General features: G+C 36.1%; 1 protein-coding gene across 2 annotated transcripts in view; it reads left to right on the top strand.

Annotated features, from left to right (window-relative positions):
* The window catches only part of ITFG1 (integrin alpha FG-GAP repeat containing 1), an 82,819-nt gene that overhangs the window by 9,509 nt on the left and 47,266 nt on the right, over positions 1-26,044 (top strand). For both annotated transcript variants that reach the window (XM_061469318.1, XM_061469317.1), the window contains exons 6-9: positions 745-839; positions 9,356-9,417; positions 12,211-12,295; positions 25,254-25,348. In XM_061469318.1, coding sequence (XP_061325302.1) covers positions 745-839; positions 9,356-9,417; positions 12,211-12,295; positions 25,254-25,348 — 337 coding nt within the window. The remainder of the gene's footprint in view (positions 1-744; positions 840-9,355; positions 9,418-12,210; positions 12,296-25,253; positions 25,349-26,044) is intronic.

Below are 26,044 nucleotides of genomic sequence, written 5' to 3'. Positions count from 1 at the left end.
ATTGAGATTTTTCTGAGTGTATTAGCTAAGGACTCTGAAAGTAACTGATCTGATGATTCAACCACTATGACTTTAGACAGATTTGTTATATTCCAATGTGCTGATAATAGGAAGGTTTGGTAGAAGTTCAGTCATTTTTAGAGCACAAACCATTAGGGCAAGTATGTTTATAAATAAATGTATGGCCTATGTGGGAAATTACGTAATTAGCCTGCAGGTCATCAAAATGTGAGAGTGTAATTCTTGTATTGATTTTTTTAAGTGATTGCAAATAAAGTCCAGTTACATGCAGCAATGAGCTGCTCTAACAGCATGTGATTATGTCCATTTTTGCTCATCTTTATTAATCCTAAAGTAGATTTCAGAAGTACTGATAACAAAACTGCTTGAGGAAACTAGAGAGGATAGCAATCAGTGTCTCAAGATTTACAGTTGAAGTCTAGGCACTAAATTTCATTTTGTGGAACTGACAATTTTCTGTGTACAAAAAAAAATCCTTTAGAAAGTTAATAAAATCTAACTGAAACACCTGAGCTATGAATCATCCTTCTCAGAACCTTTCAAGCAATTATGCTAGTCACTTAGTATACTGTAAGCTAGGTAGGAATTTTAGCTTAGTATTAGGAGAACATGGTTTCTGTTCAATTTTATTTGAAGTTTCAGGTTTTTTTTTAAAAGTCTGTTATCATGATCACCAGTCCCCAAGCATTGATGAAATGTATTGCTTTTTATTATTGCCTATAGGAACTTATCATGGCATGCTGCATTGGAAACTCAAAGTAAAATGTATATACCACACTCTCATGCGTTTATAGATTTAAATAGTGACTTCACTGCTGGTAAGTCCTAAAAACATTAAATACCTTTCTAAAAATATTTATCACTGAGTATACAATGTAATGTTTATCAGTTTCCTTCTAATGTCTTGTGATGGTTGTAAGAAGTCACTTCTGGAATGTTGTAATGAATATGATTTCACTACTTCTGATTTTTTAATTCTTATTTTAAATCATTTTATTTTAATATCTGTGGTTTGAAAATTCTGGGCTTTAAAACAGTAGCTACCAAAATTAGGAGCCTGGTAATATCTTCTAGTTCTTGATGGTAATTTAATTGGAGCTGGTATTCCAGTTATTGCTCTGAATTGTTTTGTGTTTACCATTAAAGCATTTTCTTCTTCCTGATGCTGTACTAATTTAGTTTGCAGTGGAATTGGAATTGAAAGCAGGTCTGCATTTTCTTCATCTTGAATCTGAAAACAGTTTTGTAGTTTGTTCAGAAGAATGTTTTCAAGACTGGACTTAAGATTTGTTTCTTGAGAATCGCACTATGACTTCATTCAATTTTGTATTGTTAATTTTATCACTGAGAAAATAGCATGTGAGACTTTATTCTTCTTTTAGTATACAAGCAATCCAATAAGCTATTTACAATTCAGCGTTCAAAAACAAGTACTATAGACAACTTTTCGTGTAGTTAAACTGTATTCTTCCTTTGGTGGTTGTGGTTTTACTTTGTTTTTTGTTTGGGTATTTTTATTCTAATTTTGGGTGGCTTTTTTTGTGAAATACACAATGCAATTTAGCCTTCGATTAACACAATGAATCTGTTTATCACTTAAATACCTGGTTCACACCTCCAAGCACATTTAATTATTGTGTTAAACTTTTTTTTTCCACACTAAATCAATTCTGAAATGCTTTATCTTCTGCTAGATGTGCAGTGTATGTCAATTCATATATGGTAGTTTTGGAAAGAGAGCTTATTTTTTTGTCCTATTTAGTAGCATGGGAACAAGAGAGGAAAGAGTCCATAATTTTAATTAAGATGCTTATAAATGTTGGGGATTAAGTTAATTGCTTAAGCTCATAGATAAACCTTAATATTCAGTTCTGGCACACTGCTGCATGAAGCTGTCAAGTGGAAATTCCAACTGGAAAATTAAATATACAGCTGCTTGCCATAATAAGTGTAATGTTATAAGCAATTCTAACACATCTAGTTCTAAAAACAGTTTGGAATTTTATTTTAGTGGCATGGGCATCATAGATGAACTTTCCAAGTAGCATTTGAAGATTGATATATTTAAATCTAAACTCATAGGTAGGTAAATATAGGAACTCAAAGTTGCTTCCATAGATAAATCACAGATTGAGCAATTTTTGCAAGAGTACACAGGCTTTTATGGCAGCTAACAGCCTAAAGAATGTCCAGAGAGTTCCAGTTAGTACTAATTACATATGGAAGTTCCTCTGTGAAGCAGAAAAGAAAGTCTGAATCTTTGTGTGGGGAGTGCTAGAAGCTTTTATGGATTCCCATCTATATTCATGTATCAAGATATGAATAGGAGTTTCTATGAAAAGAAGTCATTCTGAGAAGAAAACTTGAGAAAATAATAATAATACAATAATTTTCTTTAAAATATTTTCTTTAAATAATTTTCTTTAAAGTATTTTTCTTCCAAGATGGAAATGGTAGATTGTTGGGGATTTTTTTACTGTCCCTATGAAAATTGGACCAACTGTGCACAAGGAACACGTTGCTAAAAAATAATAGCTTATCAGTGATATCTTATATTTCATGACTGAAAAGTTATTGCAAAAGTACCTGCTTTCAAAGAGATAAGCCACCAGTCATCTGGTCCTGTCCACACATTTATGGCAGTTCCCTCAAATCAGCTATAGTAACTGCTCAAGAACCGTGGCTGGCATGGAATGCAATTCATTTTCACTTGAGTTAAGCTGATCTAGCTTGCTGTGCAGCTTCAGGATTGACAGAGCTAATGTAAGCACAGAGAGAAGGTTGAAGTCTCTTTCAGTAGCAGTAGCTGTAGCCTGCCTTTAACCAAGCATGAAATTGTACCTTGAGTCTCATTGTGCCTTTTACAAAAAATACCCTTTTAGTGTTCTCTCCATGTCTCCTTTAATTTGTGTTTGTACAGAGTGGGGCAGGTGACTCATAGCAGGAGTCATAAAAGTAGTCAGCTGATATAAATTAAAAAACAAAGCAAAACAAACCCCCCAGCCTTGTATGTAAGTATCTATACAGTACTGACAGTGCTGTGATTCTAAACGTGTTCTGCCAAACAGGGCTGAAATAAGGTGCTGATATTACTTTAGTATGCCTATGCCTAGTTCTGTCTTGCTCTGCAGCCTGAATAGACTTTTCAGAAGATTGCTAAATGCTCTCATCTTTGTTTAGTTTTGTTCCTTGTCAGTTTAGATGGGGCAGTGCAGCCTAACTACACCAGCAAAGAGGAGTGTGAATCATACTGTTATTTCTCAGAGGACTCTATTACTTACAGGTTGGTTCAGGTAGAACTAGTGAAAAGGATTCTTTGACTCAGTATTCACCTGCGCTACCATTCTTGAGTTGGAACAAAACTTGACTAAGAATGGGTCCTGGTACACATAAAAAATTAAATTAATTAAGAGGGAGGCATTGATGTGGATGCAGGGGAACAGTCTGCATGGTGAATCCTGTTGTCCATTTGATGCTGCTGTGGTACATTTTGACTGAAAGATTCAGCGTATTTGCTCACAGGCAATGATACTAAAATGGATGCACTGTTTTTTTGTTTTTCTTACAGATGAAAATCAAACCTCCAGAATATGCCATCTTTACTTGTTGGGTTTCTGGGTTGTTTTTTCATTAAGACCTTTTCCTAATATTCTGCAATATTTTGGGGCTCTTTGTTTTCTGTAATAGATGCAGCCAATTCCATGATTTTTAGCTGGACTATTTTTGGCAGCTCTATAAAAAGCTTGGGAGATTTAAAATGTGCTTGACATCAAAAAAGAAAAAATCCTCTCTGGGCTGAATCTTTCTGCTGGTTTATTGCCTAACCCATTTTCAACCTGCTGGTATTAAACCTTCAAAAGAGAGCTTTTAAGTGGCATGCTTTTCTCCGGATAAAAATAAAGTTGAATTGTTGCATTTTTATTATATGAGAACATGTTCAGAAAGATGTTTTTAATCCCTAACAGTGCTTCATGAAAGCCTGTGTAAGGACTTTATAATGCAAAAATCCACTAAACAGAACAAAGATAATCTTTCTTGGTGAGATAAAACCTAGGCTGTTTCAGATGATAATGATGCTGCTGTTTTATTTAAAAACAGCATCCTCATGTGGAAATTTTGACTTCTTAGAATGTTTAAATCAATAAATAATTTTGAGTAGGCCAGGAATTTTATTTAATCCGTGCAAAAATTTGCAGTATGAAATTTTTACCAAATGGTTTATGTGTGCTTTACAGGTAAAGATGAAGTAAATGAAACATTTTCAAGTGTCTTCTGCATGTATATTAAACGTGTTGCTCCAGGGAGGAATACCTAGTTCACAGAATGGCTGAGGTTGGAAAGGAAGTCTGGAAATGATGTAGTCAGCCTACCTACCATCAATGTCACTTTCTGTATGTGCACTGAGACTGAAAAATAAGAAGATACTGTTGTGGCTCTTGATAGGATAGTAATACTTACTCACATGTGTTATGAGCTAGTTTTGACAGCTAGTTTAAGAAAATAATCTTGAAGCTAGTAATAATAGGCTTGTCTGAACAGATTAACAGCAGGTGTATTTTATAAAGCATGAAATTCCAGGTGAGCATTTCCAAAGCAACCTCTTCAAGAAGTCTTTCTTACAAACATCATGTCCTCAAAATGAAAAATTTACATTGCATGACTTAAGAAGTATTTGTACAGTATTTAACTTTTAGGGTAGCAGTTATTTTTGCTACATGTAAATTTTTTTCTGATTAGTTAACTTGAATAAGTTAACTTGATTGTTTCTACTTCAAACATCTTAAAATATCAGATGTTCATTTAGGGGTAATGCAGTCTTTCTAAGCCAAAATTGTAGTACTTAATCTTTTTTTTCCCAAGTAATTATTATCAAACAATAAATTTGTATGCACTCAAAGTTACAAGCCTCCTAACAAAAAGTCAGGCCATGACCCCACAGATACTTGTAAAACATTCAAACGTATGAGACAAACTGGCTTGGACTCTGACTCGTACTGTAACATGATACTGTACATTGGGCAATGTATCCTTGAATGCTAAAAAAAAATAGCTAATGTGTTAAATCTGTCTTATATGGTTACATGAGTCCAAATTTTTGAAATACTGCTTTTACAACCTGCCTTGTGTTGAACGCTAGCATATGGTGTGTATAATTGCAGATAACTCAGGAGCTGTTTATATAAAATGAAGGAAAAATCATAAATTTGATTTTGGGAAAGCTTAAGTGGAAAAAGCATTAGTCAGAAACAGCTTGCTATAAGCTAATTGCTAGTCTCTGTAGTGATTTCTGATGGTTAATTTTCTTATGTTGTTTTGTGTTGGGAATCTCGAAACCTAATGTACCAGAACATTTACAGTGTGTGCTTTTTTTAATTCTTACCTCTTAGTTTAAATGAATAAATGTAGATAGTTTTCTTCTCTACCAATCATTCAAATCATGGGTGATATTTCTGTTGTAACCATTTCAACCTCAATTTTGAAGGCATGGCAATGCTTAATGCCATACACTGATTATATTTTTGGTGAGTTTCCTCTTGATGGAAGCTTGTAGCCTCTCTGCATGTTATATTATCATTAAAACTTATTTAATGCAATGGATCTGCATTTATTCTCTAATAAAATAACCAGTTTCAGTATGTTTGCGAACAAATGAGCTGGCCTTTTAAAACTTGAGTGGCATTTTAAAACCGTGTGTGTATGTATTGGAAGTTAAATTGCTCTCTCTGCTTTTGCCCCCTACCTTTTTTTTTTCCCTCCAGAACAAATACTCAATAATGCCATAGCACTATTTTATTTCTGAACAGGTACATTTTTTAATTTCTTAACTGTTTTAAGCTCTGTTATGAGAGCTTACCTGAAAGTTTACAGCAAATAACGGATGCAAAAATGTATCATGAAAGATAAATAAGATGTATTTTAGAGAATCCTAATCTGTCTCTATAAAGTTTTCTTTGGTTTTTATTGCTTTTATTTTTATTACTTACAGATTTGTTATCTCTAATTAAAAATGCTCTATGTGACATGATCTCCTGTTACCTCTATTTCCCACTTAGTTCTGCACAGTGTTCAGTACCACTGGAAGTTCCTGCTCAAGAGATGAAACCAGAATTGCTCAAATTAGCTGCATCTCCTCATGCTGCTGAGTTTTGGTCTACTTTGACAATATCACTTTTGTTACTCATTGCTTGCCTCATAAAGATAATTAAAGAACAAGCAGAGACTTCCTGAGAAAAGGAATAGCTATTTTAACTTTTCCCCAGTCTTTCTAAACCAACTTGTGACCTGTGTTATCTGCTTGACAGTTTAATTTTAAAATTAAAAGAAGTAAGAAGGGTCTCGAAAGCTATTCTTTTTGAAAATTTTTACTGATAAAATTGTATACACAAGGAGGTACTAATACGATATTTTTGTGGGAATTCACGACTTAATATTTGTAAGAAGTAAATTGGATATGCCTCAAACAGCATTTTGTTGAGAAAGCATGAATGTGAAAATGGATTCTGAAAGCACACTTTGATACTGAATGGTCATCTTCTATTGCTTGAAACAATATTGTTGCCTTTATTCTGAAAATAAACAGAAGTTTCTGTAAGAAAACTCATGCGTGAAGTGCTAAAAACTAGAGGAATAGTTCCACCTGCTCTGCCTGTTCAGAAGCATAACTATTCAGTATAAATATAATTTTTTCCCTGTGATGTTTTAAAATTAATACATATGGATTCTTTCTGTAGTAATTTTTAATAATGAAAGGGACTTTAGTGCCTGTGTTGTCTATAATTGTTTATCATCAGCTTTACTAAATAGTTCCAGTAACCACTTACTAAATTATGAAAGACCCATTTGAAAAACAGGGTAAATTCACAACCTTGTTTATTATAAGCACGTTTCTTAAAAATTTGCAAGTACATATTACCTTGTTTGGAGCATATAAAGTCCTTTTGTTTTGCTTAAATTTTTCAGAGGAAGTTGTTACTGGAAGGTGTGGTTCCTTCACTAGTAGGTTTTGGTGTAACTAGCACGAAAAATTCATGACAAGTAAACAGCAAACTCATTAGCATTGGTACTTTATCTATATTGTATATAGCTGTAGGTAGGCAGTACATATATTAATTTTCTCTACTACACTACTAATGCCAACTTGCAAACCAGTCTGAATATGATATGGTAGAGAGTTTTTCTGCCTGCTTGAAAAACTGAAGAGTTTTGTGCTTCTGTTATCAGGTTTGGTTTTCTAATTCCTTGCTGTAGAGAAATAAAACTGACTACACTAACTTTTTTTTTACAAAATTGTGGGTATTAAAATTACTGCACAACTAATTGTATACATAGAACTGAATCAACTGTAAATAACATTTTTAATCTAGCTTTTAAATACTTTTTTTCCTACGGGTGGGTCAATCTGTGATGTAGATAGAGGAAATTTTCTATTGTAGAGAAAAGTTACCTTTTGCCTGACCTTAGGATTTATGACATTTAATGATTTTGGTACAGTTGTTGCCTTTCCCATGCTGTCAGCGCACTAAAATGCAGAGATTTTTACATCAGCACATAATTTATGTGTACTGAGACATACAAGCAGGAGAGCTCATATCCACAGGTAACTGCTAGTTAAAAAACATGCACGCACACACGCACCTGTTCTGCCACATTAATTAAAAAAAAAATGTTTAGGCATGTTTGGAGCATACATGTCTGCTGTGCTAACCGGGTAATACTTTGTGCATTTTGATTGCCTTTAAAAAAGGGTTGGTTGGTTGCAGTTTTTTTCCCTGCTTAGTAACTAAAACTTCTGTGATATAAACGTGAAATCAAGCTGTAACTTAAGAATGTTGCTCATGCCCTGATGGCTTCTGAAGACAACCATAGATGCTGAGGAGTGTAATTCTGAAATAAAGCCCTATGACATTAAACAGAAAGGTCAAATCAGTCATTAGTGACATGAACCCTCCATCTATAAATAGTAGCAGTTTTTATAACACTCGGGAGTGAAGGAAAATAAGAATAATCAGAAGAGAACAGGAAGCAGATTCTGTATAGTTATGTTTTATTGCTATTTTCTTGTAGTTCCAATAAGAATCTGAAAGCATAGCTCTATTTTCTCTCAAAATGCGGAACAAATGTTCACATTAAGGGACCTGGTTTGTACAGCAGCTGAACAAAGATGTTAAATCTGTAAGCACTTCTGCATATTGAACATTGTAAACAGTTTAAATGTTTTAAGTTATCATATTTCTGTTAGCTCTTCGTAGTTTGACTTGCATTTTAGTATCCTGAATTATTCCTTCTACACTGCAGCTAGCTAAATGTATTCTTTGATTTTATTAATTGTGTGACATCACCCCTTTTATTTTTTTTTACTTAGTTTAATGTTTATTTTAAAGGTACTTTTGATTCTGGTCCCAACATCTGGGTTTTTATATACCTGTCATTTCTTGCCTTCCTGCATTATTTCAATTCCCTGTGCAGCCATATTTCTCGGTATTTCTCTACACTTACTACAAAATCAGATTAAATGAGGGAGGAGAAAACCTGATGTAATATGCTTCAGACTAAGAGTGGAAAAAAAACTTTTTATTTTTTCAAATGCATAAGAAAAATCCATTGCAAATCTGTTGCATGCTTTTACAAAATGTATGTGTATGTGATACACAGTAACCATCCATACTCTCTTATGAGTAATTTACCAACGCTGGAGTGAGCTCACAATGGCTGTGTCCGAAAAGTAGGGTTAAGCCTGAAATATTTCTCCATCTCCTTTTCTACTCTTGTCAACAGTATATCTGTTGCTTAATTCAGCATCCACAGAATATAAACATGTTTGGTAGCATTTTATTTTTTTAGTAAGTCAAAAAGTCATATTTTTAGTAAGTCAAAAAGTCATATTTTTAGTAAGTCAAAAATGTTTATACTTTTTTCTAGCTTTGAGGTCTGTCTCTCTTTACCATTAAGAAAAGTTCTTCAGTGTGCATATATAATATCCAGCACTTAAAAGCTCGTAACACAAAATTAATTTGTGCAGAAACTATAAAATGCAGAACAGTGCCGAAAGTGTATTGATTATACAGAATAGTATCTGGTGATAAAAATAGTTGGTGGTGTGGTTTCTTGGGGGTTTTTTTGTTTGGGTTTTTTTTTGGAGGGAGGGGAGGTTGTTTTTTTTTTGTATTTAATCTTTCTTGCTTAATATATGTATACATTTAAACATCACCAGGTTTTAATATATTTATAACTTATAGGTAATATATTTTAAATATGTATCTTTATTAAGTGATCAAATATTTATGTGTGTAGTCTAATGTTAAATATTTTATTTCTCTTGCCTTTTTCTTTGCAGATTTGTTCCTTACTACATTACCAAATTCAGAAAACATTCAGTTTGAGACATGGGTAAATAAGGTAAGAGTGAAAACTCAATCATTCTACTAAAATACAGAGAAGCTTAAAAAAAAAAAGAAAAAAGTTATCTGATATTTATTATTTCAGGAATGAGTGGAACTGATGTTGAGGCACTAACTGCACTATTTCATTTAGACTCCAGAATATCACTGGTGATGTTTTTCTCCGCATAAGCTCCTCTGCAGATTTTTTTAACATGACTTAAGTAATTCAATCAGACTGCCTTCATTCACCTTAGCTGCACTTCTGCTGTGTCATCAGCTCTTCTAGGTTACTGATACTTAGCGTGGTAATTTATGAAGAAACAGCTGATCAGATTTCTTTATACTTACTGGCTCGAAGAGCTAATTTCTTTTAAGCTTTCTTAGAGCTATGACTTCATGTCTTGGATAAGATTTTGTGGGAAGGAAGTTCAAAATCTCTCTTCTGTTACAGTATGTATGCAAGTCAAAGTTGAGAAAATCCTGAGTTCTACATTAACCAAACACCACAAATGCAGTTCAGGGTTGGGGAGCAATAGGTCAGTGGGTTGTTTTTATTTATTTATGGAGATCCTGCTTTTGTATTGCTTGATTTGGGCAGGGATTAGTGAAAAACCTCATTGTTATTAACAGTTAATGAAATCAGTTGATTTGAAACTAAATGTATGCTTTACATGAAATCTGTTATCAAAAAAGGACTATAATTAATAATCTTAGCATGTGTATGTTGAAAGTTTACTTGTTTGTTGTAACAGGAGGTGTTTCACATGTTTCTTATTAGTTAAGGAATTAGGTTTTTAGGCTTTATTTGCCTGAAAATTTATCCATTACACGGCAGTGAGTCACTGTAGAGCAGACAACAGAACTGCTGAAGTGGAGGAAAGGAGGAAAAAAAAACGAGAGGCAGAAGTAATGAAAAGTAGTGAAAGCTGTCACAGAAAAAATATGGACTCAGTCAGACATCAATGTGATCAGACAAAAGCCATTTATTATAGAGCATCAGTCCTTTTTATACTGTTGTCTGCATCTGCTTACAATAGCTTGCTGTATTATAATTGGATACATATTCTTGCAGCACACAGCAACTAGTAACTATTAATCAAATAAGCGTATGAGAACTTAACGTTTAAAATTTGCTATCAGTCCACTATTTTGTAGATAGCACAGTCCAGTTTCTTCTTACCTTGCTTGCACTGTTACTTTTGCTTCTTTAACCATGTCCTCCTTCATCCTTGGTTCATGTCGAGCTCCATGTAGGCACTTGCTGACTTGGGAACGTGGCCATTCTTTGCTAAAAATCCATCCACAGAAAGCTGTACTAGACACATTTTTTTTTTCTTTTACAGCAGTGGGTCATGAATTCTCTATTTCTAGCTTTTATATAGACTTAAATTATGAATAGTTTTTTATTTTGATTAATTTCTTTCTTAGAATCATAGAATCATTAGGGTTGGAAAGGGCCTTAAGATCATCTAGTTCCAACCAGGGATGGGCAGGGACACCTTACGCTTTCTTAAGAAATTAAATGTTAGTGATTACACAAACTTTTGACCTGTCTCCTGTAGGTGAGTTTTTTTTCAAAATTTTCTTACATTTTTTGGATTTTCCAATTTCATGTATTGTAAATATTATCCTACATGATAAATTTTGCGTGCATAGATTTTCCTGTCTTGAGAAAGAAGGAATTTTATTTTATGGAATCAGTCAACACAGTAAACATGTCATACATATAAAACATGTACATATATGTCAATCTTAAAATATATGAATTAATCCATTAAAAGCTGTTAAATGGCTCTACAAACATAGGCAATGTATTTCATTGTACTGATGCACCATAAAATGAACTGAAAAATATTTGCCTATATGATATATGCTTTTCTGGCCAACTGAGCGCAGGGTGTGGTCATCTTTTCTGTTTGGAGATGATTTGCATCTTCTCCTCTCCCCCTCCTCATCAGAGTCATTGTAAATCGTATGTCAAGATGAAGATAAATAGTCAAACATTCATGTACTAACAGTTTCCAGAGTTGCATCTTCAGCAGCACTACAGTCTGCAGATGGAGTATGCCATGAATAAACAATATGGATAATTACACAAAATCCACAAAACTGTCATTTTCTCAATGGCTTCGTGTATGCCTGTGTGCAGAGAACTTGATATGAGCTTATTGCAATGACTAGAAAAGTGGGCCTTACATCATCTCAAATGGCTATGAAAACTTAACATTTTAAATGGTTTTCTTTCAGTTGTGATCCAGTTCTGTGATAAACAAGCATCTAGCCAACACTCCTATTTTGTCTTTGTGATGAAGTATTGGAATATTGTTCTCTGCAGACCTAGGTTTTAATAACAGAAATATAAAATGAGACCTAAACCAGACCTAATGTAAAATCAAGTTATTTCCTAATTAGAAGGATCAGAAGTTACTTTTAACAGGTGTGCAGGTTTGGGTTTTTTGTGTGCATATATCTATAAAATCACGTCAATATGCATAAATGCGCATTAGTATGTACAATCAGTTATGATTTAGATTGTGTTGCTGAAATAATCCAATCTGTTCTGCATAATACGGCAAAATATATGGACAATTAGTATCTGAATATTACTATTACTGGATTTCCATAAAATACCATGAAGGATTAGAAATGCAAAAACTCAGTCCCAAGTTTCAAATAGCACATTTTTTTCCATAGCTGAGATGTCACTTTATCTGCTTCAGCACTTTTTTATTGCCTTTTGCTTCAAAAGTCAAATTTTATCCCTTAGTCTGCAGTTCAGTTTTTCTTTCATCTTTGTCCTATTTGATAGGATGGGAACTTCTCTAAAGCTGAAAAAATTCAGAAAATGCCTAGTGGTGTGAAAGTTGTTGGACAGTCCGTGTTTGCAGATTTTGGTGAGTTTTGTTCTTCTAAACTATCCTGAATGTTTCTTTTGCATGTTTTGGTTAAATACTGTAAATAAAAGAGCAAATAAAGATATTTAGCTCTAAAAGGTTTGTTTGGTTTGGGTTTTTTTGTTTTTTTTGGGTTTGGGTTTTTTTTTACTTTGAGGTGTTGTATCTGTTTGTCTGTAAATCTTGAAATATCTGGGAATAATTATTAATAAATGAAACTTAGTTCAACTTTACTATCCCAGTACATTCTGCATCACATATATCTACTTTTGAGTACCGCACATAAGGACTGCTGCTTTGAACCATGGTACAACGCCAAAGTTACTTTTATCAGATGTATTTAGTTACTATTTTTTTCCCCGTAATCTTGTTCAGAAGTTATTAAATAAATATTCATAAATTCTTCAGTTGTACAAACTAATAGAGCCAAAATGTAAATTAATTAAAAACTACTTGTAAATATGGCTGAAACATGGTAAAACCTCAATGCTTTTAATTGAAAATTCTGGAAGGCTTTTGGACTGAAATAAAACTGAATTTCTTTATAAAGCTATTTTTGTAGGGATTAGCAGAAGCCTGTATTTTTGTACTGGAACGTACATTTTCAATCTGTTATGGCTTATCAATGTGTCTCATGTTATGGAGAACTGTAAATTTTGTGTTTGTAGTCAAAAAAACCTTCCCTGTGCACTAAAATAAAATTTTGCAACCCAAGGAAGAGTGCTACAGGCCCAATTCTGCTAACAGTATTGAATGTAAATAATTTATTGTATAAATATTGTAACTTAATTTTTTAATACACTTTTTAATTGTGAGACTAAGCCTGTCTTTGACTGTTGTCAAGTGGTAAACTTGTTGGTTTAAAATATGTTTTAAAGAAAATTACAGTGTTTTAAATCAAAAGACAGAGTCTGTATTAGGTCCAGAGTCTGGTTTTCTTGCCTATGCTGCCATTTAGAAGTATTCTTAAGAGTTCTAGCAAAGCAGTTTACTGACACGTAACTAGAAGGCACCTCTGCTGGGTAGGTAATTATCCTTACATCCTCATCTATGAACTACGAATAGGTTTACAGATCTGTAGTAACTGAAGTAAAGTAGAAGCTGAACTTTACGTTCTTCTGTGAAATGTTTAACACATTTTCTAGAAACTTTTACTGCTGATCTATAGATATAACCACTTGTGTATATAATCTCTGATGATACAGGTTTTGCAGTTTATAGAAAAAAAGTGTTAATGTGTTGGGGTTTTGGTAACCATTTTCCAAGCTGATGTTCTGAATAATGTGTCTTAATAGGTGCTAAGTAGAAAGGTTCTTTTAGATTTATTTTATTTTAACAAGGGCAATGTGGAAAGCAGTCTTCATGTATGCTAATTTTATCTCTGTTAGGTAGCTAATGAACCTGAATGACATATCATAATTTTAGAAATTTATGACAATTAATGGGTTTTTAATAAACCCTGGGATATCTTTGAGAAGTCAAACTGTTCAAATATAAAAGTTAAAATTTTGAAAATGTGAATAAATGGAATGCACAGTGTGGGGCACCGTGTGGATTTGGTACAGCTAAGGTTGTGAAAGACAGTGGCTGGTATAGCTAGTTTAGCTGTGGGGGTCTGCTGTTTTGGAGTTCCATCACCAATTGTTTAATACTCTGCTCTGCTAATTACAATCAAATTAATAGGCAAAGCACTAATGTGAGGCAGTTATGGAGCAGTCTTTCTAGTAAGGTTGAATACAATGGGAGGCATGCAAGGACTTAACAAATGCATGCAAAGAGAATCATAGAATCATAGAATCGTTAGGGTTGGAAAGGACCTTAAGATCATCTAGTTCCGGTCCCCCTGCCATGGGCAGGGACACCTCACACTAAACCATGCCACCCAAGGCTTTGTCCAACCTGGCGTTGAACACTGCCAGGGATGGAGCACTCACAACCTCCCTGGGCAACCCATTCCAGTGCCTTATCACCCTTACAGGGAAGAACTTCTTCCTTATATCCAATCTAAACTCCCCCTGTTTAAGTTTTAACCCATTACCCCTTGTCCTGTCACTAAAGCTCCTAATGAAGAGTCCCTCCCCAGCATCCGTATAGGCCCCCTTCACATACTGGAAGGCTGCTTTGAGGTCTCCACGCAGCCTTCTCTTCTCCAGGCTGAACAGCCCCAACCTTCTCAGCCTATCTTCATACGGGAGGTGTTCCAGTCCCCTAATCATCCTTGTGGTCCTTTTCTGGACTTGTTCCAGCAGTTACATGTCCTTTTTGTGTTGAGGACACCAGAACTGCGCACAATACTCCAGGTGAGGTCTCCCAAGAGCAGAGTAAAGGGGCAGGATCACCTCCTTCGACCTGCTGGTCATGCTCCTTTTGATGCAGTCCAGGATATGGTTGGCTTTCCGGGCTGCAAGCACGCACTGCCAGCTCATGTTCATTTTCTCATCAACCAGCACCCACAAGTCCTTCTCCGCAGGGCTGCTCTGAATCTCTTCTCTGCCCAACCTGTAGCTGTGCCTGGGATTGCTCTGGCCCAGGTATAGGACCTTGCACTTGTCATGGTTAAACTTCATAAGGTTGGCATCAGTCCACCTTACAAGTGTGTCAAGGTCCCTCTGGATGGCATTCATTTTAGAGACTATTAAAGTAAACATGGTACTAAAACGATATGTATGAGTAATGAAGGGATGTAATTCTAAGTGCCATGTTCTTAATGAAATGGAATTTGAAGGAAGTTAAATAACATCCCACCACCATCAAAAAAACCCTAACAACAGTTAAATAGTAATGTGTTAGTGGCTATATAACGCGTGGTAGGAGGAAAAAAAATTTCAATGCAAAGGAGAATCTTGAGTTCTGCTCATGTTAATAATGCTATCAGAGTAACTGCTTTTACCCACTGTGCTATTTCTGCATATGTTTAGGTACTTCAGAAAGTAAGTATTTAGCGTCTAGATTCTGCTTGTAGTGAGCTGAAGTTAAAGAAAATGCCTTGCTAGAGATAGTTTGTCAGACTTGAACATCTTTTTTCAGTTTTCCATTTCAAACATGATGAAATAATGATTGCCGTAAATCAAAGTAAGTCAAGGTATGATTGTTTGCTGCTTGGCTATTTGTAATGGACCCTGAAAGATGTTGTATTGCACAACCCATCAAAATACCACAATGAAAATGTAAAATGAGAGGCATTAGAAGGTTGTGCCACCTTTTACTTAAGTAACTTTTGGCGAACTATCTGAGGTACTAAGCAGAGCATACAGAATCCACTCACACTGCTTTGTGGATGCTGCAAGCACCTTCACTGCTGGCTCTGGAATACAGCTGTTGTGACTAGAAACAAGCTCAATATACAGTCGCAAGCCTGCTACATTCGTACTTCTGTGCTGCCTGCCTCTGTTTTCTTCTCCTTCCTCGAATTTTCCTTACCTAATTGCTGATGTGCCAGCCTTGCCATTTGCTATAGGTCTCAAAGTATTTCATATTTCTCTGTGCTTCCACTCTCTGTGACTTCTCATTTAGTAAACCTTGTGCATATTAGACTCTGGAATGATGTCAGGTCCTGATATGAGCTTGAGCATTTTGCCACCTGTGCTGCTGCCTTCTCATTTACACCCACCTTTTTGTACACTGGTATATTTCTGCAGTACAAGATTCTGATTTATTGATCTCACCTACATCTCAGCAAACCGTGTATTGTTTCAAAAGGTGACTTTGTCGAGCATTATTTCCTGATTCCGAAAGTTTTATTTGAAGTTCCATTTCCAGCCTTAAGTATTTACCTGTTGTTTGAAAGAAGGGGGCAGATTTGAATAAGATCCTGACTGAGAGCCTCCAAAAGCAACTAACTAATTTGGGGCAAGGTTTTCTTTCTTAAACTAAGCAGGTTGAACTAGCTATCGAGTAAAAATTATTTAGATAAGTGGACTTGGAAAAAACAGACATTAGGTGACTCATGAAAAACTATCACAGATGTTAGAGTAATCTTAGCACCAAGTCTTGCTGAAGTACTGGAATAATTTTTCTTTTCTCATGAAGAAATGCAAGTGTATGCTTGTATACAGCTCTGTGAGTTGTATATAGCTCTGTGAGTTGTGTACAGCTGTATCTGTGAGGTCTAGTACATTTCTGTGTATGTGTGTGTATATTTTAATGGAAAAATATGCAAAAGTAGGTGTATATATCAATAGATTTATGATAATAAATACTAGACTTAGACTTTTTCTAAATTGGAACTTCTAAAATAAGTAGCACTCCCCTCTGTTACATGATAGTAATGATTTGCACATTACCTGATGAAAGGACAGGGAACAATTGACATATTTGTATTGTCCTTTTAAAAATAAATAAGACATGCTCTATGGTATAGTTATTACAAATGGCATTTCAGTTAATTAAGGTGAGCAGAGTCAGGCAGTAGAGAATTCTGCACTTATTTGGCTGACACATTGCTCCAAACAGTTAGAGCTCTTCATTACTTTTTCTGTTCTTCTCATGTCACTATGGTAATTGCAGCGCAGTGGTTGCTATAGCAAAAATGATTAATCCTCCATTGTTGTTATCAGTATGCTAGCAGAGGCTTTTTATAAGATCTGCTTTGTACTGTCTTTAGAGGAAATCATAAATGTTGGATAGAATCCTGATGAATAATTCCAATTACAGAGTTCTAATAGTTGTCACTTGAAACAGTGGGAAATTTTGTATTTGTTAAAAAATTTAAGGATTTCAGTGGGATGCTCTTAAAATGACCAATTTTTTTAGTAACAAGAACAACGTGAACCGTATTTTGGACACACAAACCTGCTGTTTTCTTTTTACTTTGAAGATTAATGAAATATGCCTTTAAGCAACTAGCACAGAATATTGTGCAGTTTATCCAGTCCATTAATTAATTTTTATAGGAAATTGATGTTATAACTTCCATTCGAGTGTGATTGGTTCAGTTCAATAGTGGAGATTGATAAATCATCCTCTATAACACCTGGTCTAAGAATGTAGAAGGTTGATTAGTCAGTCATTAATTTTGCTTAGTTTAGGCAAAAAAAATGGTGCAGTCTGTATATAAAGAGAATAAAAGTAGCTTTTTTAAATCAGTCTTGATCATACTGTTGACATTGTCCTCATGAATAAAAACAACAGAGCTCTTTCTGAGGGTAGCATTTAGCCATTTTTACCTGAGTTCTTTATCTTTTACTCACCATTTGTTTTCTTAGGTGCTGCTGAGTCTCTCTGTTAACTGAGAGTGCTGTGTGATGGGCTGACAGTGGCTGTAGTTGCAGCCTTAGATGATGTGTTAGTCAGTACTCCTAAGAAATCTTAGGTGTGTTCTTGAATCCTTCCAAAATATAAACACTAATTCCGTTACTTCTTTCTCTCCAGGTATTTAGTACGGCTTGGGTGTAGTGAGGTATTTTTATCTGCTTAGTTTTGAATGTAGTTCCAAAGCTGTGTCTATTTCTGTGGGGAAATCTGCTTCCCATGTTTTGCCAAGTTCTTTCATATGTTGCTGACAAAAGCTAACATCTCCTGGGGGAAGGAAAAAAGATATAAAATAGTTGATGTCTTTTAATGTTAATTTTTGTCAAAGGGGCTAGTACATTAAGAATTACTTTGCTTTCTTTCTGGTACTAAAATTAGGAGTGGTGCATATGCCACCTGCTTATCCATTCTTTGTTGAATAGCTTAATCTCCTCATGACTTCCCTGCCTATGGCAGGGGTTTGGAACTAGATGAACTTAAGGTCCTTTCCAACCCAAACCATTCTATGATTCTATGACTGAATTTTTCTTAGAAAATGTGCATGACTAATATAACAAAAACTCCCAACCCAATGTTTAGTCACAGAGGTGGCTTTCTGTTATTAGTGTTATCCCCTTCCTTTGTTAGCATGCGAAAGCTTAATGCCATATGAACTTTCTATATGTGTAGCAGTAGATAGTTCCAAGCTGTACAGTCAGGCTTTGTAGTTTCTGTACTAGCAATATGAGATAGTTGGAATTAATAGTTTCCAGCACTAACTCCAAGAGGAATGTCAGTGCTACTCCTTGCTTAGTGTGCAGGGGGGTTCTTGTTCTGTATTTAATTTTGTTTTGGATTCTGGTTAGTGTATTTGATGCAGTCTTCCCATTTAAGATAGAAGACCTTCCTGTTGGATCAGATGCCACATGGAGGTCTCTGTGCAGTTTGCTGGTGCACTTTGTTTAAAAGCTTTTCTTGCAGTGGAGGTGTGAATAGGAGTTCTTTGGAAGGATGCAGACAAAGTCAGAATTGAGTGTAAAGGAGAGTGCTAGAAGGGTTTCTTTAATGTCCACAGAACTTTGAATCATCTGAAAAAGCTCTTTGCATCTGTTTTTTTGAAGCTGTGATTCACATTTTCTAAAAGCAGCTAACACTGATTCCTTTAATAATGCATAATTATCTTAGTAATGTATTATAATTGTCATGACCATCTTGTTGAACACCTACAGGCAGAGTGTGACAAAGGAATTCTAATAATTTTATTGCTTTAGAAGATAAGATAATCAAACAAACCTTTATTTTGTTTGAGTACCAAACTCAGGCATACTGGTTGCAGTCTTCTTGCCTGCCTCAGAAGGGTATTGTTTTGAGCACTACCATAACAGGGCTTTTTCCTCCTTATTTTCCAACTGTTCATTAGAACTTTAAATGAAAGGCTCATGAGGAAGGAGAATGAGAACTGGGCAAAGCCATGAAAGAGGAATGTGAGCAAGTTATACATATGGTGAAATAAAAAGCATATAAATATTCATTAGGACGTATTGTATCAAACAAGAGATGCCTTATGCGTATTTCGACTTTAAACAAGCAGCAGAGAAAAACTTGGCTTTTACAACACTATGATGAGAACACTTTTTTCCTCATCTTTTTGAAGGGAACTGGGGAAACTGCACCAACAGAAGATCTGTACCAATACAGGGACTGCAGCTTGTCTAGAATCTGTATTCTCAAGAGAGAACAGTCGGTTCTCTAGGCATGAGGACTTTGTGGTATATGAAGGGTCTTGCTTCTATGTAGCATCAGACTCAGAATTATGAAAGCTAGACTGTTCTCACTGTCTTAGCTTGCACAGTTAGCTTATTTCTATCGTTCCGAAAGCAATTTGTTTTTCTTTAACACAACTGTAATGAGTTGTAATAATCAGTCCAAAAAAATGTTGATTCCATTTTTGTTTTTAAAGGCGATTACACTGCAGCAGAACTACATAGCTATTTAAAGTAAAAAGATTTGGATCATACGCCCACCAAAAGCTTTTTTGCTCTTCCTAACTACATCTTTATCTTGCTGTATTACAAAACAATTTTGAATTGAGTGATTGTGGTTCTTGCCATTTCCCCAGGTTCTGTTTTTTCATTCCCACTTCCCATGTTGGAAAGTGCATTGTACAAGTGTGTGCAACAAATGTAATAACCCTTGAACTGGTTGCAAAATACCGCTTTTCTGACACCTTTTTCTGTTTTTGAAGGAATTTGAACATCTGAATTGAATAGGTTTTGCCTGTGTTTACTCCTGCTAAGTAAATCATGTGCGTGTTTCCTTTAAGATCTTGGCTTTGATACATCTTGGTTTGGGAAGGAGTCCACTATGTATGCAACTTTTTCTTAAAGTGTGAAAGAACTTCATAATTCACTAGCAGTCTCTTCAAAAGTCCATTTGGGAGTGGTGGGTTATGTTTTGTCTTTCCTCTACTGTAGGACCTGCTGCCTAATTGCCTATTCAGCCTAGCTATATTATGCGTGTTTCTTTTTAATTATGGGTAGATGTAGGTGATAAGTCAGCTGTCAGACAGAATGGATCCATCCCAAAAGGTCTATGCCACTGTGAGATGATAATCAGGTGGTTCAGATTGAAAGGCTAAAAGCTAATTGACCTGCTACAGCAATATCTTAGCCATCCAAGCTGAAACTAGATAAAATCTAGTACCACCATTATGCATTAGCAGACAGCACAACTTCTATGTGTAGATTAGCAGTTCAGTGAGATGCCAAGACCTGGGGGGCAATGAATCTCTTGATAACCACCAACATAGAGTTTCATATTTGTACATTGACTATAAAACATATGCTTATGCTATGGTACATTAGCATTGCATTTTGAACATATGACACTTTTTCATAGCATCATGTTGTTCTTTATCTGATTTAAAAAGTTTTCTTGTGCTCTCTCCCACTCAAACTTAACTTTCAGAATTGATTGAAAATGTTTGAGCTAATGCTTTTTTCCAAGTTTGAACATTCACAGTCAATGTTAAAGCTTCAGCTGTGAGTCATTTTTCTCATACAATTTCTCTATATGAGGTGTGCTCCTAGTGAGCTGCACAATCTATGTCTTTTGGGTTACTCTTGTTCTGGATTAGATTGCTTTGCAGACAGAGGCAAAATGTTGGGAAGAACAGAGTATCCCTGGCTTGCCTTAAAAATACAGTGAACAGGCAGTTGTAAGGAATCATTCATGTGCAGTTCTGGTGTCCTTAACATAAAAAGGACATGGAACTGTTGGAACAAGTCCAGAGGAGGGCCACGAGAATGATTAGGGGACTGGAGCACCTCCCGTGTGAAGATAGGCTGAGAAAGTTGGGGCTGTTCAGCCTGGAGAAGACTGCGTGGAGACCTCAGAGCAACCTTCCAGTATCTGAAGGAGGCTTATAAGGATGCTGGGGAGGGACTCTTCATTAGGGACTGCAGTGACAGGACAAGGGGTAACGGGTTAAAACTTAAACAGGGGAAGTTTAGATTGGATATAAGGAAGAAATTCTTTCCTGGAAGGGTGATGAGGCACTGGAATGGATTGCCCAGGGAGGCTGTGAATGCTCCATCCCTGGCGGTGTTCAAGGCCAGGTTGAACAGAGCCTTGGGTGAGACGGTTTAGTCTGCCCCCCCCCCATGGCAGGGGGATTGGAACTAGATGGTCTTAAGGTCCTTTCCAACCCTAACTATTCTATGATTCTGTGATTCTCACATGATTCCTCTATAGCGTAAGACTGCTAATTTTGTCCCTGCGTGTTTTGACAGAAGTACAGATTTGCCGTTGATGAGTATGTGGGACTGTTCTTTTTCTAGCCTTTTCGACTGCCTGTAAAATTTGATCTTTATTAACCATGTAGTTCTTTATTATTACTACTTAAGCTGGAATTGTGTGTTGAGAACAGACTAGCTAATGGTTGAGATTTTATTTAACAGTTGAGATTTTATTTGCATGTTAAACATGCTTTTAGTCAGTTGGTAGTGGCAAAGGACACTTGGAGTCTAGGGTATGTTTAGTTAGCCACAGCTACTGCTAGAAATTACCTAGAAATAGCAAGTAAGGATAATCTTGGGATTTATGGCAGTTTGGACTGAGACTTTTTGAAATGTGTATAGTAATGGAAAGTAGACTCTGGGAGCTGAATGAAGACTGCAGAGAATCTCCAGAAACAGATTTTTTAGGTAAACCTAGGCTGAAATACACTATGAGAGCCATGTTGTGCAAGGTGTTTTTTACATCTGAAACTAGTGCAGCTTATTTCAGCTGGTCTGATGGGTTCATCCAGCCACTGTGACCAATGCATGTGTTGCCATCTATGGATACCTAATTGCAGTAGAGCAAATGGCTAATGGTACTCCTTTTTGATTTCTGTTTTCTTCCTCCTTTGTGGAGGAATTTAAATTCAAGATTAGAGTTTAAAATTGAAGGGTATTTGTTTAAATTGAAATTGAAACCAAGCATAATGACAAGAGTTAGCATTAGTAAACTAAGTCTATTAGCAAGATTGAGGTCTTCTGTGAGCAGCTGCTGAGGTTTTTATGTGTGGTCTTTCAAGATCAGTAGAGTTGTGACAAAAGTTTGTATTTCAGATTCTTCCAAGGCTGGAACTGCATAAGTATTAGGAATAAATTATTTTCTTTCAAAACTGAAAAAGCCACTTATCAATTTGTTGGTTTTAGATATTGCCCTTGAAAAATCTTCAGAAATACAGGAAAAATCGTGCTTCTACTTATCACAGATGAGAACAGTTTCAGGTTGTAATGGATAGTGAAAAAGATTCTGCTTTAGGTTTGTGCGTAGTGCTGGTTTTGTGGGAGGGTTTTCTTGGGCTTTTTTGAACAAAGGTTGATGCAAGATTTTAATTTAAATAAATTATTCTACAGTTTTAGCCAGTGTTCCAGGTGGGGTTTATCCTCATTTTTGTAAGAAATGGTAACTGCTGCATTTGACTTATAAAATGTGGGTTAACAATTTTGACAATCTCTGATTTTTCTTCAGAAAACTGATTTTAATCAGATAATATCAACAGTAAAAGATTGATCTGTCCATCAAAAGATGTGCATTAGGAATAAAAACTAGAGAAGTGTCCTGGGTTCAGCAGTAGCAGTCATTTTTCTCCTTCTTGGTAGCTGGTGTAGTGCAGTGTTTTGACTTTCAGCTCGGGAACAGAGCTGATAGCGATGTTTTGGTTTGGCCAAGGACTTTGTGAGCCTCATGCTCTGCCAGGGAGGAGGGGAAGCCAGGAGGAAGCAGAGACAGGACACCTGACCCAAACTGACCAAAGAGCTATTCCATACCACAGCACGTCATGCCCAGGATGTAACTGGGAGTGAGCCGGAAGGGCTGGGAGACTGCAGGGTTGGAGGAGGTATCGGTCGGAGCTTGGTCGGGCTTGGGGGGCGAGTTATCGGTCAGCTGGTGCTGAGGTGTTGTATTCTCTTCCCTTGTTATTTCCTTTATCATTATTATCATTGGTGGTAGCAGTAGTGATCTGTGTTATACCTTAGTTCTTAAACTGTTCTTATCTCAACCCATGGGAGTTGCATTCTTTTTGATTCTCCTCTCCGTCCCTCCGGGAGTAGGGGGAGGGAAAGAAGGTGGGGGGGGGTGAGTGAACAAGTTACCTGACTGGGTTTAAACCACGACAAGAAGAAATATGAGGTAATAGTATGATAGAGATGAAGAATGTTGGGGTTTCCTTTTCTTTATTGCTACTTTTCTGTAATACAATATATAACTAAACAAGAAAACACCAGTTCAGTATTCATAAGATGGATATCTCTATCTGAAAAACTTTTGGAGGGATCTCGGTGAGCTTAAGAACCCTTAGACTTCTCATCTTTTTCTTGAAAAATTTTTATTTATTTATTTTCCTTAAAATTGTGCTGTAAATTTCCAACAGATTTTTCTCTTCTCTTAAAAATTTGTTTCAACTGAAAGGAGGAGTGTGTAATAAAAGTTAGATAAATGGACCTCTAGGTCCATTCCAGTTAGGGGAACAGGGGGAACTGTGTCCTATTAAAATATTAATACAAGCTCCTCAGAACTATATGGGTTAAGGAGCAATTTATAAAGATTAATTCTTATTACAGTATGACCTTTGATTTCATAGCCTGGAAAAGCAGATTACTTGAGCTTCCCCTGAGTTGGGGCATATCATCTCTTCAGTGAGTCAAGTTTGGTTGCAGTAGTCAAGGACTTGCAGCAGTAGTCATTAATGCAGGAATTCTAGCTGCTGCTTTTTGGCTGCTTCCATTAAGCTACTATCATCTTCCTTCTCAGGCCATACAAGATAACCTGTGGTGGCCTCTCTCCGTGTAGGAAGGTGCTGTATTTCTGACTATGCTAGGCAGGGCTGTGAGGCCAGAAAGAGAACATAGGGATCTCTCATGGAGTAGGAATTGAGCAGTGAATTCACACACACACACACACACACGCACCCCAGCATTATTTGCTCTGTGTGCCAGAATTCTAGATGCAAATAGACTTTGCTTGTTTAAACATGGAAAGGTGTCCTGGGTTCAGCAGTGGCAGTCATGTTTCTCCTTCGTGGTAGCTGGTGCAGTGCTGTGTTTTGACTTCCAGCCTGGGAACAGTGTTGGTGAAACCGATGTTTTTGGTTGTTGCTAAGTGATGTTTACCCTGACCAAGGACTTTGTGAGTCTCAGGCTCTGCCAGGGAGGAGGGGAAGCTGTGAGGAAGCAGAGATGGGGCACCTGACCCGGGCTAGCCAAGGAGGTATTCCATACCACAGCACGTCATGCCCGGGGTGAGGGGGTAACTGGGAGTTACCTGGAAGGACACAGGCTTCCGGGTGGGACTCGTTTCTTGGCCGGTGGTATCGTATTCTCTTCCCTTATTATTTTCTCTTATCATTGTTGTCGTTGGTGGTAGCGGTGGTGATTTGTGTTGTACATTGGTTGCTGGACTGTTCTTGTCGCAATCCATAGGAGTTGCACCCTTTCGATCCTCCTCCCCGTTCCTCCAGGAGCGGGGAAGGGGAGAGCCCGGGGGGGGGGGGGGGGCGGGCCTCGATTGTTGTCAGCCCGGCACCACTCACTGGGAGTGAGTGAACAAGTTGTCTGACTGGGTTTAAACCATGACAAAAGGTCATCATTCTATTAAAGGTTTTGGAAATAATGTGGATTAAAAGTGCTTGAAGAACATTTTTGAGAACCTGTAAATTTCTCAGATTTGCCTAATTCTGTAAGGCTGGAATTTATTAGCCATTGTGTTAGTCAACTTTCCAGTGTTGTTATTTATGTTATAGATTAATGTATTCTTACCTTAGCACAAGAGTTTAAAAGTAGTTCAGAATATTAAATACGTTTGTATGGTGGACTTGTGATGATGCATGTATATTAAAGGTCATTTTCTTCCCAACTAAACACAGGGATTAAGTAAATTACTAAGCAGTCTTCTAAGTATATCACATTATCATCAGAAATAAAATGTTTATGGGTCAAGATGAAAATACATCAACTGAGAAAATTTCAAATAAAATACCAGAATTAGATTATCAAGTTAAGGACTTTAAATAGGTCTTGTTTCTCTCATGTCATTTTTCACATTTTAAAAATCAATGTATTATTCATAGCTGATGATTTCTTGCAAACAGGGTAACAGGATTTCTGATTCTGCAAATACAAAGCTGCCAGTCGTGTGTGATTTTGGTTTTTGTTTGTTTTTTTTTTTTCTCTCACAGATGGAGACGGACAAAGTGAACATTTATTACCAGTCTGTGAAGATACAACATGTCAAAAAAGTGCCATCTACTTAACTAAGCTAGGAATGGATCAGGTATTGTGAGTTTGAAATTGCAAAGACAAAGGAAAATACTGTTCTTTATGAAATAAGGTGAAACAGGAAAGCAGAATAAGACTTCCTCACTTGTAATCATTGCATATAAGACTTTCGTTTATTTACTTGTTACCTACCAAAAAAAACCCTGAGTTTGGTGGAAGATGTTGCATACCTAGAATTCTATATAATGGATAATTCTACTCAAGAAAATTCCAGATGTTTCAGTGAGTCACTTCTTGATTGTAAAACAGTGTATCCAAAGCATCTTAACTGCCCTAGCCTGAGATGGAAATCAAGGTTTGTGTTAAGAGTTCGAAACAGATCTAATTAATTCAAATAATCTTACTTAGTTCCTGGTAGGGAGTTATTTTATAGTAAATATATATATATATATATATTTATATAAATATATATATGTGCATCCACATATATCAAGTTGAACCAGCTCACACCTCTTACACCTTTTTGCTACTGTGTCTTTGATTCTTAGTAAGTAAGTAAATTTCCAAACAGTATGTGAAGACTTGTGTTTAGGCTGTGTATCTTCAGGGCTAGGTTTCTATTTAACTACTTCAGCTTCGCTCACAAACACTACTTGTTTTGAGAGACATGGTCATAATTCATGTAATAGATTACTATATATTCACTTAAAGTGTGTCTTAATCTGTTTTAAGTATTTATAGTTCCCTGCTT

The sequence above is a fragment of the Pezoporus flaviventris genome, unplaced genomic scaffold (assembly GCF_033815535.1).
Source record: "Pezoporus flaviventris isolate CSIRO_AGI_PZ_B2104156 unplaced genomic scaffold, CSIRO_AGI_Pfla_v1 ptg000056l, whole genome shotgun sequence".
NCBI lineage: Eukaryota > Metazoa > Chordata > Aves > Psittaciformes > Psittacidae > Pezoporus > Pezoporus flaviventris.
This window is presented reverse-complemented; position numbering and strand designations above follow the sequence as displayed.